At 41.0% G+C, this 13,481-nt stretch overlaps 1 protein-coding gene across 2 annotated transcripts in view; it reads left to right on the top strand.

Annotated features, from left to right (window-relative positions):
• Nucleotides 1-1,074: 1,074 nt before the first annotated feature.
• The window catches only part of RGS17 (regulator of G protein signaling 17), a gene marked incomplete at both ends in the record, with an annotated part of 30,015 nt that continues 17,608 nt past the window's right edge, over nt 1,075-13,481 (top strand). Inside the window, one exon of one of the 2 annotated variants that reach the window (XM_082480317.1) lies at nt 1,075-1,214. In XM_082480317.1, coding sequence (XP_082336443.1) covers nt 1,096-1,214 — 119 coding nt within the window. The remainder of the gene's footprint in view (nt 1,215-13,481) is intronic. The other variant, XM_082480316.1, reaches the window with a different exon arrangement.

Here is a 13,481-nt window from a genome sequence, read left to right as displayed (position 1 = left end):
CGTGATGTATCCAGGTGGCAAATCAGCCAGAGCCCGCCGTTCCCCAGCACTCCTGGCTACAGCAGGATGCCCTGGGACTGCGGAGCACAGCGCGTGCTGCTCACGCCAGGCCACCTTCTACACGCTTCTGTTTTAAACTGGGCTCCTCCCCACAGTAATCTGTTTGTACTTTTTCAAAGGCAAAAGTACTAAATTTATTCTAATTTGTAATAGCCGTCCCTCTGGGAAACTTATAGTTGCTGTACAAAGATGTGAACCGTTAGAAGGATCCTGACATCTAAACCTTCCTAAATAACATAACCGAGCAATAATTGTTTTTACTTCTTTTGAAAACCAAGTAATGCATGGAATATTACTTCCAGCTGCCTATTGCAAGTCACTGGAAAGAAAAATATCTTGGCCTAATAAAACCTAGGAAAGACTGGCAATGAGGAAGAGAAAATCTTCTGTGACCAGAGAAGAGTCTCCAAGTTGGAAAAGTATTTTGGAAATACATGTTTATTATTCCTTTTATTTACAGAAAATAACTGGCAAGTAGCAAACCTCCCAGTTAGGACACTTAACAATAATCTTGTCTTTTAACAGACAGCTATCAGTGCCCGTGATATAACATTGCTCATATCAGTTTAATTGGTGCAGCATTGACCAGAGAAGTCAAAAAGTAAAAAAGATCAGTTTCCAGCTCATGTTTAAAGTGAATAACCATCCCGCTGTATTTTTAGTACAATGGAAAGAGCTGTGATAGTCATATGGCAAGGAACAACTCCGTCCCTACCAAGTGCTACACAAGCTGTGTAGCTCGCTGTTCACAAGGGTAATAAACAGCTCTTTTAGTCCGGCCCAAGTGATAAGAATAGACGTGATTCAAGCGTGTCACTGAAACGCGGTCTTCTGGAAAGTACTTTTTAACACAATAGAACTATTACTCGGCCAGCACAGTTGACGGCCACATGCTTTTGTTGCCACGAGCTGTGAGAACCAGTAGAATCAGAGATTATTGTAGAAATGTGAATGTACTTTATGACGGTCTGTAGTAATTCTGTACATCTCTTATGTCTGTGTTCTTATAGCCACTTGGGCACTGAAGTAGCTGAAATGAGAAAGAGGCAGCAGTCACAAAATGAAGGAACATCAGCTGTGTCTCAAGCACCTGGAAACCAAAGGCCCAACAACACATGTTGCTTTTGTTGGTGCTGTTGCTGCAGCTGTTCATGGTATGTCCTGTAGTATATTTGGTTTCATATCCACCACAGGTAAACGATGAGAATGGAAAGTGCCGAGCTCTGGGAACATGCAGACTTGTGGGAGAGGATTGCTGCCAAGAGGCGCAATTTAACATTTCACTTAAAAATTTGATTAAACAATTGCCTGGTTTGGTTGGACATCTTGTGAGGGGGAAGAGGAGAGAATAGTAAATTCAAGCTATATTTACCCTACTTAAGCCAAAACTAAAAGAGGAAAATTCAGTTGTAAAACTAGTATGTGTGAATGAGAGATTTGATACTGAACATTCTATATTTTGCATTCAAAACATTTTTTTTTCTGCTTGTACTTTTGATGCCGCAATTCTCCACATTCAGGAGGGAAAAAGAGAGATGGTCATAAGTGTGAATGTATGGTGACCTGTTTTACTACTTAGTTGTTGAATAATACATATTCTGTAAATCTGAAAACACAAGCCTTAAATTCCACTTTATCATTTAACTGGTGTGGCACAATTTTAGTGGAAAAAAGGCTGAAAAATCGTGGCTGATTTTCTCTTCCTAAACAAAGAGTTTATTTGGAAAGAATTACAGGTGCTTTCAGAAACAGCTTTAAATTCTCAGTATCTTGAGATGCATCAGGCCTCTATTTCTTATTTTCATGAACACAGTGTTGAAACATAAAGTAATTGATACGCAGTACTGTTTGGAGCCTGTGCATCCTGTTACACACCCGATTCAGTCTTTTTGGAGTGTCCATTCCTCTGTGTATCTGTGTTATTTTCACTTGAATCGGCCATCTGGCCCCAGTCTAAAATCTGAGGCTATTTGCCCCCAATGTATTTAAAAATACATAACAGCATGTATGCGTCAGGCATCAAATGCGACAGCTTTTTCCAAGATGCCACATCCTGGAGGCAGTACCGGGGTGGACCTGCCTCGGCTGTTGCTTCCAATTTTACCTGGAGGCAGAGGATATTTGGAGCAAGGATGAGCGAGAGGTCATGCTTTCAAAAAGACACTTTGCAATGTCTTCCATCCATACAGCAAAGAGCTGGAAGAGTATTAAATGGGAAGAAAAGGGAGGATGTTTTGTCACTGTTATCTCTGCTTTGTGACAAGGGCACAACGTAAGATGAGCTATACTGTTACAGACCAAAGGTTCATTTAGCTCAGCACCCTATTTCACAAAGCGACCTGTAGCGGATGCCACAAGGAAAGGATAAAACAAGTGGACATGCACCTTCTTAACCTACCCACAGGAAAACTTCTCCCAACTTTTGACAATCTGCAACTTAGGGACTTTCTGGCCCAGAGGTTATTTCTGTGTGTTTTATAGCCCTTGATGGAATTTGCTTTAATCTGTCAAACCATTTCTGAAGCGACTTCCTGAACTCATCTAAACTTTTAGCATCCAGAGTTTCCCATAGCAATAAATTCTACAACAAACCTGTGCACTTTATGAACTATTACTCCCTTTTATTTGTTTTAACCTACTAGATGTTAAGTTCATTTGATGCCTCCTTGTTCTTATGATTGTGAAGAACAGCAAATGATTGTTCCCAGGTTGATCAAGCTTTTATAGAGCTCTCTCATATCCCTCTTCAGGTGTCTCTTCTTCCGCAGTCTTCTCTATTTTAATCTCTGTAATACAGAAACTGACCCCAGACCATGGTTCATCCTTGTCTCTCTTCTATCTGTTCACCTACCTTGTGTGTCTCTATGTACCTTTCCTATACTACTATCTCCTGTCTGAGATGTGTGGCTACGTCTCTTGCAGTAGTCAACACATGGGTGCGTCATGTTTTGTGTTTGCTTTTGATTTTTTATTATGAATTCCTAGCACTCTGCTTGCTTTTTAACAATCCCTGAGACGATGTTTTTATAGAATTATCCACCATGACTACAATATCTCTTTACTGAATGGAAAATGAAGCCTATCATTGTGCATGTACAGCTAAGGTTGGCTTTTGCCTTGCATGCTGGAACATGAATGGCCATAAAAGTGCCAGGCTAATTTCTAAAACTTAAAGACAACTGATTTTATTTTTAAGCATGCTGTAGCTCAAGAAGTCTTATTTGACAACTACACTCTATTTTGAAGCTTTCAGGAGCTTTGTGACCCTTGGAGTGCCTCCACTCCTTAGAATGTAATACCATTATATATTTGAACTGCTTATGCATATTAAATCTAAATTAGAACAATTATTCCTTTAAAATGTAGGATGTCCCTCCAGCTGCTTTAGTAATTGTTTTTGCTGTTAATAGCCTGTCTTTCGGGTGTTTAGGGTTGGGGTTTTTTTGGTAAAGTAGATTAGAGATGCACGGAGAAATCCTGTCAATTTAAACTAGTTTTCAGGGTTAAGTCAAATAGGTCAAAGGGGATAGTGACATCACTTGCACCTTCTAAAATCAAAAAGGTAGAACAGATGATGTAATAAGTCTTTTCCAGCTCTATCTTCTGTGATTCTGTACTGGAAACTCCATTAGAGGAGAGATGGGACAAAACTTTGAAAAGGGCAATATGAAATGTTTCAGAATCTCAGATGAAATGAAGTAATTGATTCTGGTGCCAAATTTGTTTGGTAAATTTGAACTGTCCAGGTAGAGTACAGATTACTGTTCTTGCCTCAGTTGTGTACCTTAAAATATACAAAAATAATTTTAAAAAAAGGTAACACTTTACTAGTCACTTAGTATATAAGGGCTTCTAGTAGGTAATTCTCTAGGGTAATTCTCTAGGTGCTCTGTAATACGAAAGCCGCCAAATCAATCATTTTAAGAGGTTCTCTGGACCTAATGTTTCCCTAGTTCCACAGGTCTTTGTATTTGAGTAACATTAATTTCTCAAGAGATACCTGTCTGGAAATGTTGCTGGGTTCATTAATGCTGATGACAATGCTTTAACTGTCATTACCAAGATTAGGAGACTTTTCTTCTGTTTTTCCAGCAGCCCCTATGACTGAGGACAGCTCCTGTATCACTGACCTCTTAGTGCCTCAACTTCCTCACCGTTCATAGAAAGCCGGGGGGGGGGGGGCAGGTGTTTGTGCAGCTTTTAGTAAAAAGCTTTCACTTGTATCTGTTTGGAGCATTAGTTCAATAGTTCATATGTCCAAACAAATAATTAGAATTCTAAAAATATCTTTTGCGAATCGTTAAATGTTTGTTTGCTTCTGTTCTACCTTGTGTTAAAATCAGAAGAGGCATTAAGTCTTCTGTTTGCATAACAGTACAGGCAAATATTCACACCTTTGGGGAAACAGTAACTTGACTAATAGCGACTTGTTAACAGCAAAAAGTTAGACCCCCAAATTATTCAGTATATCTTACAAGAAACTTATTTTCTCTAATAATTCCTTCATAAAGGTAACAAATATTTGGAGCACGTTTTCATTGTTGCGGGTTAACCCCAACAAGCAGCTCAGCCCCACGCAGCCGCTCACTCCCTCCTGCCCAGCAGGATGGGGAAAGAGAATCGGAAGGGTGAAAGTGAGAAAACTTGTGGGTTGAGATAAAGACAGTTTAATAGATAAAGCAAAGCTGCGTGCACAAGTAAAGCAGTAAAGGAATTCATTCACTGCTTCCCACCGGCAGGCAAGGGTTTAGCCATTTCCAGGAAAGCAGGGCTCCATCATGGGTGACAGTTACGTGGAAAGACAGATGCTACAACTCTGAACCTTCCCCCTTCCTCCTTCTTCCCCAGCTTTTATTGCTGATCCTGATATCGCATGGTACGGAATATCCCATTGGTCAGCTGGGGACAGCGGTCCAAGCTGTCTCCCCTCCCAACTTCTTGTGCGCCCCCAGCCTGCTCACTGAAAAACAGAGAAATCCTTGACGCTGTGCAAGCACTGTTCAGCAACAGCTAAAGCATTGATGTGTTATCAACACTGTTTTGCTCCCAAATCCAAAACACAGCACCATATGGGCTGCTATGAAGAAAATTAACTCCATCCCAGCCAGACCTAGTACATCTATTGGCACTGATAATTGTCAGGACAGTAAATTGTTCAATTTACAAGGACAAAGCAGGGCCGATTACCGAGATTTGCTCAGGTTGGAAAAGATGGAGATAAACAGAATCCTTAAGTTGGCCATTTTATTGTAACAGGTATGGTTTCTCCTTCGTGGAGAAAATAAAGTGCTTCTGGAATCCCCAACAGGAAAAGCTTGTCCAGTTACTGCAGAGGCAGATGATAGAAAATCCCTCTGGAGTTCTTCTATAGGACCTTCCTCTCTCCACTGACCAGATACAGACCTTAGGCTCTTACTTCAGGAAGACCGCCTCACTAAGGCATCTAACAGATAAGTACCAGTCAGGTACTGGTAGGAGCTGGACTGAATCTCACCCCGTGTCTTAAGCCTCCACAAAACACCATTCCCGTAGAGGACAGAAGAAAAGGCTTCCTCACTAGGTGTAATTTCAATGACTCGGGTAGCTTGAGAGTTGCAAGATTTGCAGTAAGACTCCTAACATGACAGTCTGTAATTTCCTCAATTACCCTTTCCCAGAGAGCTGTGCATTTACTATTTAACGCTGTGGCTTTACAGTTTTGAGCTCGGCTTGGTGAGGTAAGGGTAGAAGCCTGCTATTTCACCTCCCCAACCTTATTTAGCAATACGTTACTCCAGCTTCCTGAGCAGACACGAAGCCGGTCATCCTCTTGCAAACACCTGTAAATCACATTCTTCAAAAAAACTCTCAAGACACTAGCACAGGGAGCTTGGCTATTCTGCCAATTTTATTTTGCTTCCTCTTTTGTCTCCCACCCAGAGCAGGAGCCGTATCGTTTTATCCTCTCTACCTTTCATTAGGTGCTCAGTGAATTTTAAAGTTGTGGGACACTGATGCCTGATAATCCATCTCCTTTTCCCACGCACAGAAGGCTCGGAAGGTGTCTAACATCTGCCCGGCAAGAGCCCTTAGCAGTACAGGAGTCTGGGGGACATGAAAAGGCTTCCTGTGGATAAGTGAAGATGATCACACAACTTCACTTGGTTCTGTAGCTCGATTCAAACATGTGAGCTGGAAGGCTTTTACCTTAAAGGGAACCATTAAAACAACTGGTGAAGACTCCTGAGGAAGAGGGAAAGGGACTCTTGCATGTCCAGCAGCTCCAAGCTGTGCCCTGTAAAAAAGCTATGCCTGCCATTTGATTTCTTATGACCCTTCCATGACTAGTTTCCCACACCCAAAAGATGCCAAGGAAGATAGGGTATTTGCCAGCTTGGCAGTAAACAAGAGTTGCTCTTGGCAAGAAACCTCTCTCCACCAGTTCTTATAACGTGCCCATGACTGCTGTGAGTTACGTCTGAAACTTCTTCCTGGTGACCTTGTAAACCAAATATTTTTTTTTATTAAAGGGAACATTTTCCTCACATGGGTTTAGCAGTTGACTTGAGCCTACAAGAAGATATTTCTGTCACTTATGCCGTAAATATGAGATGACAGATTCAGTTGTAAGGACAATTTTCAATTATATTAGTATTTTTTTTTTCTATGGGGTTCAACGTTTTCCTCCTCCTAACAAAACACACAGTGTCCATGGTAGTCTAAATGAAAAAAAAACAAACTAAAACAATTTTTTTTTGCACTTCCCACCTCTCTAGTACTTTGAGATGATTTTTTTTTTTTTTCTGGCATATTCAGTGTTAGTTTGCCACCGAAAAGTTGTGTCTAAGCTTTGCATGACTCTACACAAGATAATCCCTGGGGGTCATGGTAATGGCTGCTTTATCTTATTTAACTATGGTAGAAAGTTTGGAGGAAAGCGAAGCAAAGAAACAATGGGAACAAAACCCAATGTAATGCAATAAAGTATAGCCACGTGTTCTGAAATATGTGGAAAACAAAATCCATATTCTTCTTCCCATGCCTTTCTGCTGCAGAATTTTTAGACTAGGAATAGACTAGAAGTGGGCTGGTACAAAAGGAATCACCCAGGCTCCAGGATTTTGTTAAAGCTTTCAGCAAGCAAAGAAAATCTTTATCTTTGAAACAAAAGCACTCATTTTGAAAATTGGCTTTCAATTATTTTGGGTTTTTTACAAACCTGTTTTTTTAATTCTTCTTTTTCTCCTTGAACACGTAGGACAACATATCTGAAATAGATGTACTCAACTCTCTGCATTTTACCGTTTCAAAACACCCCACCTGAGAAAAGCAAGTACGGAAAAGTGCATTGGGAATTATTGTACTCTAGTGCAGAATACAGCAGAGCAGGCTACTGTACTCAATTTTACTGAAATAGAAGGTGATATTTTTAAAAAATATTTAATGGGAAAAGCTGTTCCATTCTGAGCCTTTTTATACTTTAAAACATCACAGGACTTCCTTACGGTTTTAGCATTTGCTGTTGCAGAGGTCAAAGACAAAAAAATTCCCTCCTTTTCCTGGAGAATATTTTTTTCTGAGGGATAGGCAGCTTAGCTAGCATGGGAACTCACGCTTTGTGCAGCTATGGGACGGTATCATCTGCTTTGCCCCGGGACATCACAGCGCCATGGGCAGCGCTGGTGCTTTCTTAGGAAAGGAGCACCAGTTCTTCTGACGGGTAGAATTTAAAGCTGGATAAAATCCATTATATGACCTGTCACACATGCTACCAAATGTGGTATTCTAGAAAACCAGTCTTAAATCACCTTGTCTTTAAGGCCACGTATCCTCAGTGCTGAGGGCATGAGAGAAAGCTGCCCGGCCGACATTCCTGTTGTCACTGGAATGCACCATGGGGTGAGTGTGGGGTAAGGATTTAAATACTTAGTCCTCAGAAATGGGCCTCTCAAGGTTCCCTGAGCTACTTAAAATAAGAAATTTAAATTCTCAGCATTTGGAAAAACAAGCAGAAGACACTCTAAAAATAAATAGCTTGTTAAGTATTTTTTTTCATACTTTCATAAGTTATGGTAACAGTACTTATTAAATAATACCCAAGTAAGGCATTTATTTTCACTTTAAACCAAAGAAAGGGATGATCTCTAAAGTTAAAAAATCAGAGGTGAGAAGCATGTCTTTCCAGTAGGTATGATATTTCGTAGGCTCCCTCTGCTTCATAATTCAGATAGGGCAAGCGATTTTGGTGGAGTTTTTTGGATGTTTACGTCCTCAGGGAAGGCAGGGGACAGGTGGCTCTGCGCACGCTTGTTTACACAACTCTCCCAGGGCACCACAGCCTGACTTGCCAACCTCTGGGCTCGCACCCTTCTGTGACGCTGGGCCAGATTGTCAGTGTTAGCCTAACGATTCCTGGAAGTCTGCTCTCTCCTTGAGCCGGAACACCAATATACCTCAGGTGTGATTCAATACAGGGCTTATCCCAGAGCTCCAGAGGTGGGGAGTAAAGGCAACTGTGACCACTTTCTGCCCCTCCCTGTGAAGCAGATGTGAAACGTTACCGTTCCAGAGAGGGGAGCACCTTTCTTCTACAGAAATGATGCTGCAAGGTGCCAAGGTATGATAGATGAGGTCTCAGGTATACTAACTGCAGCAAACTGCTTCTCCATAACTTTTCCTGCATCTACTTCTAAAGAGTAAGATGCGAATGCAGGAAATCAAAATGTTACCAGCAAACCTACAGGACTATAGCAATAAAATTTACAAAAAGCAGAATTTAATGTAAAATCAACTAAAGGAAGCTTAAAATTTACCTGTTAAATCTCATGAGAGCCTGCCTTGGTCACTATGGAACCAAAATAAACAAGTACCTCTGATCTCCCCTCATCAAAAAGCAGCCCAGAAATCCCTATTTCAAAGCTCATCCACCACCTTTTATCTTCCTCCTTTCTTCTTCTCAGCCCCCTGCCACCTACCTCCAAAGCTCTGTTGAAGCCCAAGCTCTTGTGCAGCCCTGGAGCAGGGGCAGGAACTGTGAGCCACCAGCTCCCGCAGCAGCAACGGGTTTCCCCGGGCCATTTGCCATGCAGGATCAGCTTTGGTGCAGGTCATCGCTTTGCGGGACATGCGAAGTAAATCAAACTCTTGCATTTCTCTAGGGGAAAGCTGAAAACTACACACTGCTTTTATTTCGGCAAGTGTCTGCAAAGGGGTAGTCACTAAGGCACTGCTGACCTACCATGAAATCATGGTGGAAGCACGAAAATACACAAGACACTACACAGATGTTCAGCGTATATAAATCATTTTAAACTAATTTTTAACCAAGAACTCTGGTTTGAAAAAACCTTTAGCACTGTAAACTTGATCTAACTCCATGTAAACTAATAAATGTTTCTATTTTCAAAGGTACGAGGTAAACTTTTTCCTCTTCATAAAATATAAGTCTAATAAGAAGAGTGGAGCAATAGATTCTTATGCAGCTGGTCTGTTAACTTTGATCACAAGCCAGTAGCAGAATCTTCATTAACGTCAAAACCAGCCCAGGTTTCTCTGGGCCAAGCTTTCCTAGTGTCAGGATTTTATCCTTAATATTTTAAACTTTGAAAGTTCATTTCATTTTGAGGAACAGATGGAAGCTCATGTATTTACTGACATTTTTACCCATCTGCGATAACACAAGCGGGTTAGAGAATGGGTAGAACATAAACATAATATATTAGCAAATTTTAATAAGTGTTTCTGAAGCTTCACAAACTAAATTATTCTAAATACATAGGTTCCTATGTGTACAATGCTACTAAGATAAGAAACCCTCATCAGTCTAAGTGCAGAAAGCAGTCCTATTTCAAGCAAAGAATTCTGTAAAGAAAATTGGAATGCGAAAAAAAAAAAAAAATCAGAACTGCAATCCTCCTAAATTGAAGAATAAATACATGCTCAGAGGGGATTTGGGATTACACAAGGCTCATTCTAATTCAGCCGCACATAAGATGCTGACAGTAGCTCCTTAGAAGGAGATAGCAGACTAAATCTAGTTAACTTTAGAAAATGATCTTGATTCTACCCTGGCTCAGCACACAGAGTGTATTCAGGGACAGCTGCTCTTGAGGAGACTAGAGGGAGAGAAAGCAATGGCGGAATCACCTCCACTGGGGTAAAGCAGCTTGATGTCTCCTCAGAGGCTGTTTAAGAGATGGATTGCTTCAGAGCATCAGCATCTTGGCTCTCCCTTGCCACTCATGCCCGTTTCCCACCTGCCTGTGCCAAAATGCTATTCAGCTTGATGTCTGCGGAACAGTGGACGAGGGAAGATTCATAATGTCATGACAGATTTTCTGTCACCAGCACACAGCTTGACTGTTGCTGTCGAAAAAAGAAAAAATATAAAATCAAGAGTGCTGAGGATGCCCGAGTCCAGTTTACGCTGTGATTTTCAGCTGTTAGGAGTTTGGAGCCTTTACATCTTCCCCAATAAGAGTTAGGGCTGTTTTTTTGTTTCCTTATTGCAAATTTGACTGTTATGTAAGATGCATTAACTCAGGTGTGTGTGGAAAACCACAGAAATGGAGAAATGTGTGAAAGGTCAAAATGGGTTTGAGATCAAAACATAAGCTGAAGTAAGGCATGTTGATAGTTGGTGTCATTTTAAAGGCGCCAAGGTGGCCTTGCATATCCTTTGAACTTTATTCATCGTGGAATATAATAAAAACTTAAATATTTAACATGCAAACACAACAACAAAAAATTGTATCCAAATTAAACACACTGGCTGTGTCTATACTAGTAAACTAAGTAGAGCCAGGGTCTAATATGGGCTCAAGCAATCAGGCGTATAGTTAAATTGTTGGCAAGTGTTAACTCCCTGGCAGAGTTTTGGCCAGTGCTGAAGTGCACAGTCTCAGGTAATGACCTGTTGCAGGTGCAGAAACCCTGTTTTGGGTATGGGCTTTACGGACCGGGCCTACGTGGTGCCAGCCAGCCTTGAGGCCAGAGAACTCTCTCAACCCATTTTATCTGCAAGAATAAATGCAGTCTGCAGTTCCAAGCCAAAAGGGAAAAAAATTAGGCTACTTAAATCTGTTGGAGCAAAATTTCCATCTTACAAAGGTTTATTTTTTAACCATGTATCATTCCAAATCGGTTTAAAATGTCAGTTAAAACAGGAATAAACGTCTAGCGCTTTTAAGAGAAAAAATGAGAGAATGTATCATGGAAATGAGTCTGCACCCCTAGCAGATAACACTTATAAGATGGAGATCCTCTCACGAGCAAAGTGGGTCAGGCATTCATCATGTGAGGCAGAAAGGCAAAGGAGATGTGAATCTTGTCTAGTCACCCTTAATAATTCCATAGCACATATATTTGTCTAGATGCCAACTCTGGCTCCTCTGAAGCAGCTGATTGAGGGCCTGATACTGGCAGATGCTGAGCACCAGTTATGGAGCAATTGGATATCCTCAGTTCCTGTTGACATCCATGCTGAAAGTGCTTCCCAGCTCAGGGCCGGCTCTAACAGAAAATCTGGAAATCAGCAGTTAACACCCATCAAAACAGATGCCTGTAATATACACAGACTGGCATGGCGCTTCTCAATCCTGTTTGCTAGTTGGACAGATGTTAAGTGGAAGTTCCCCCATCTTATTTGGTTGCCATGTCGATAAGCGCGAACTAGTTTGGTCCAGGCTAATTTCATAAAATGTGGTGTTCATAAGCATCATGGTAGGAATTATACTTTGCAAATACATAAAGCCCTCTTTAACTGAAGAACTTTGCAACACTATGAAAAGAAAAATGTGAATTTAATATGAATGTTCCCTGGCATCTCTTCCCATTTGGAAACTGCAACTAAATCCTTGGAATCAAAGGAGTGACCCTAATCAAGCTTAATTCTTTACCGTTCCTGCTATTTTCATCTCAGCAAGCCAAAAATAATAATAAAAAAGAGCCACTATGAAAACTGAGACTAGGCCCATTTATGAGGTTTAATTGAGACCATTAGGCTTGCTTGCTAGTGGATTGGAGGGCTTTTATTCATCCAGTTACCCTTTCAAGGAATACAATTTCTATTTCTTTGAACACTAGACAACTGCCACTTTTAATTGTATCAAGTATATGAAGGAATTGCTTGCAAAATAGCTGTAGCCAGGAGTAAGGACACTGCAGATTATCTAGTAATTAGATGTATCCATTGTACAAGATGGAATATGGACGGTAATATTATTCTGAAGGAGGGAATGAAGCTGACAGCCACAGTAGTGATCTGTTGGGTGACCTGACAAGAGAAATACTCCCTTGAGTTGAATATTGCCTAAAGCGCAAACCAGCTCTACAGTAATGAAACAAAGCTAGAGGAACTCCATTAGGAATCATTGGCAAGCAAATTTCGGCAAGCCATGGATTTCTTACCTATGCAGAAATTACATTCCACATCTGAGAACAAAAATCTCAAAAACTTATCCTAGAAAGGAATGAAAGTTTCCAAAAGTTGTAATAGCTTCTGGTGTGACTATCATTATGTAAAAGTAACATCATCTCTTTAAAGTAGAATCCAGCAGAAAGCATATTTTCTCACAGATTTTCAGAAGAACAAAATATATCTGAGAAAAAGGAGAGTTTAGGTAAGTCAGATTGCTTTAAATCACTAGTTCTTTCCTCTCTTGCACAGTTACAGCTTTTGCTCAGTGCTAGTCTTAAGTTTGAGGTAGATACCGTTCTTTATTTCAGACGTTCTGTGTACGCTGATAGTTTCCATCTGCCTTTGGATGCCTGCTTAGCTGCAGTATCTGTAGCTAGGTAGTTTAAATCAGTCACACAAGAACAGAGGAGGAAAGCAAGTTTAGCAAGGCTGTCCATTAAAAGGACCAGTCTCCTTTCAGGTACCTTTTAGCCTGTGTTGACCTTGAGAACATTTCCCTCCTTCACTGTGAGGTCATCCTGAAAGTGTAAATATCATCACATTTTTTTATGTAGCCTCCACAATTACTCTTCAATCTCAGTCTTTCTTTAAATACGATTGTTTTAAATGTGTTGTTTGTGGCACTGGTGGCCACACCTGTAGTACTGTGTCCAGTTCTGGGCTCTTCATTGCAAGAGACCTGGACATACTGGAGAGAGTCCAGCAAAGGGCCACTAAAATGATTAGGGGACTGGAGCATCTCTCCTATGAGGAAAGACTGAGAGAGCTGGGGCTGTTCCATCTGGAGAAGAGAAGGCTTAGGGGGATCTTATCAATGTGTATAAATACCTGAAGGGAGGGTGCAAAGAAGACAGAGCCAGGCTCTTCGGTGGTGCCCAGTGACAGGACCGGAGGTAATGGACAAAAACTGAAACACGGGAGGTTCCCTCTGAGCATCAGGAAAGACTTTTTTACTGTGAGGGTGACCGAGCAATGGCACAGGTTGCCCAGAGAGGCTGTGGAGTCTCCATCCTTGGAGATATTC

The sequence above is a fragment of the Vanellus vanellus genome (genome assembly GCF_965231255.1).
Source record: "Vanellus vanellus genome assembly, chromosome: 3".
NCBI classification, from domain to species: domain Eukaryota; kingdom Metazoa; phylum Chordata; class Aves; order Charadriiformes; family Charadriidae; genus Vanellus; species Vanellus vanellus.
This window is presented reverse-complemented; position numbering and strand designations above follow the sequence as displayed.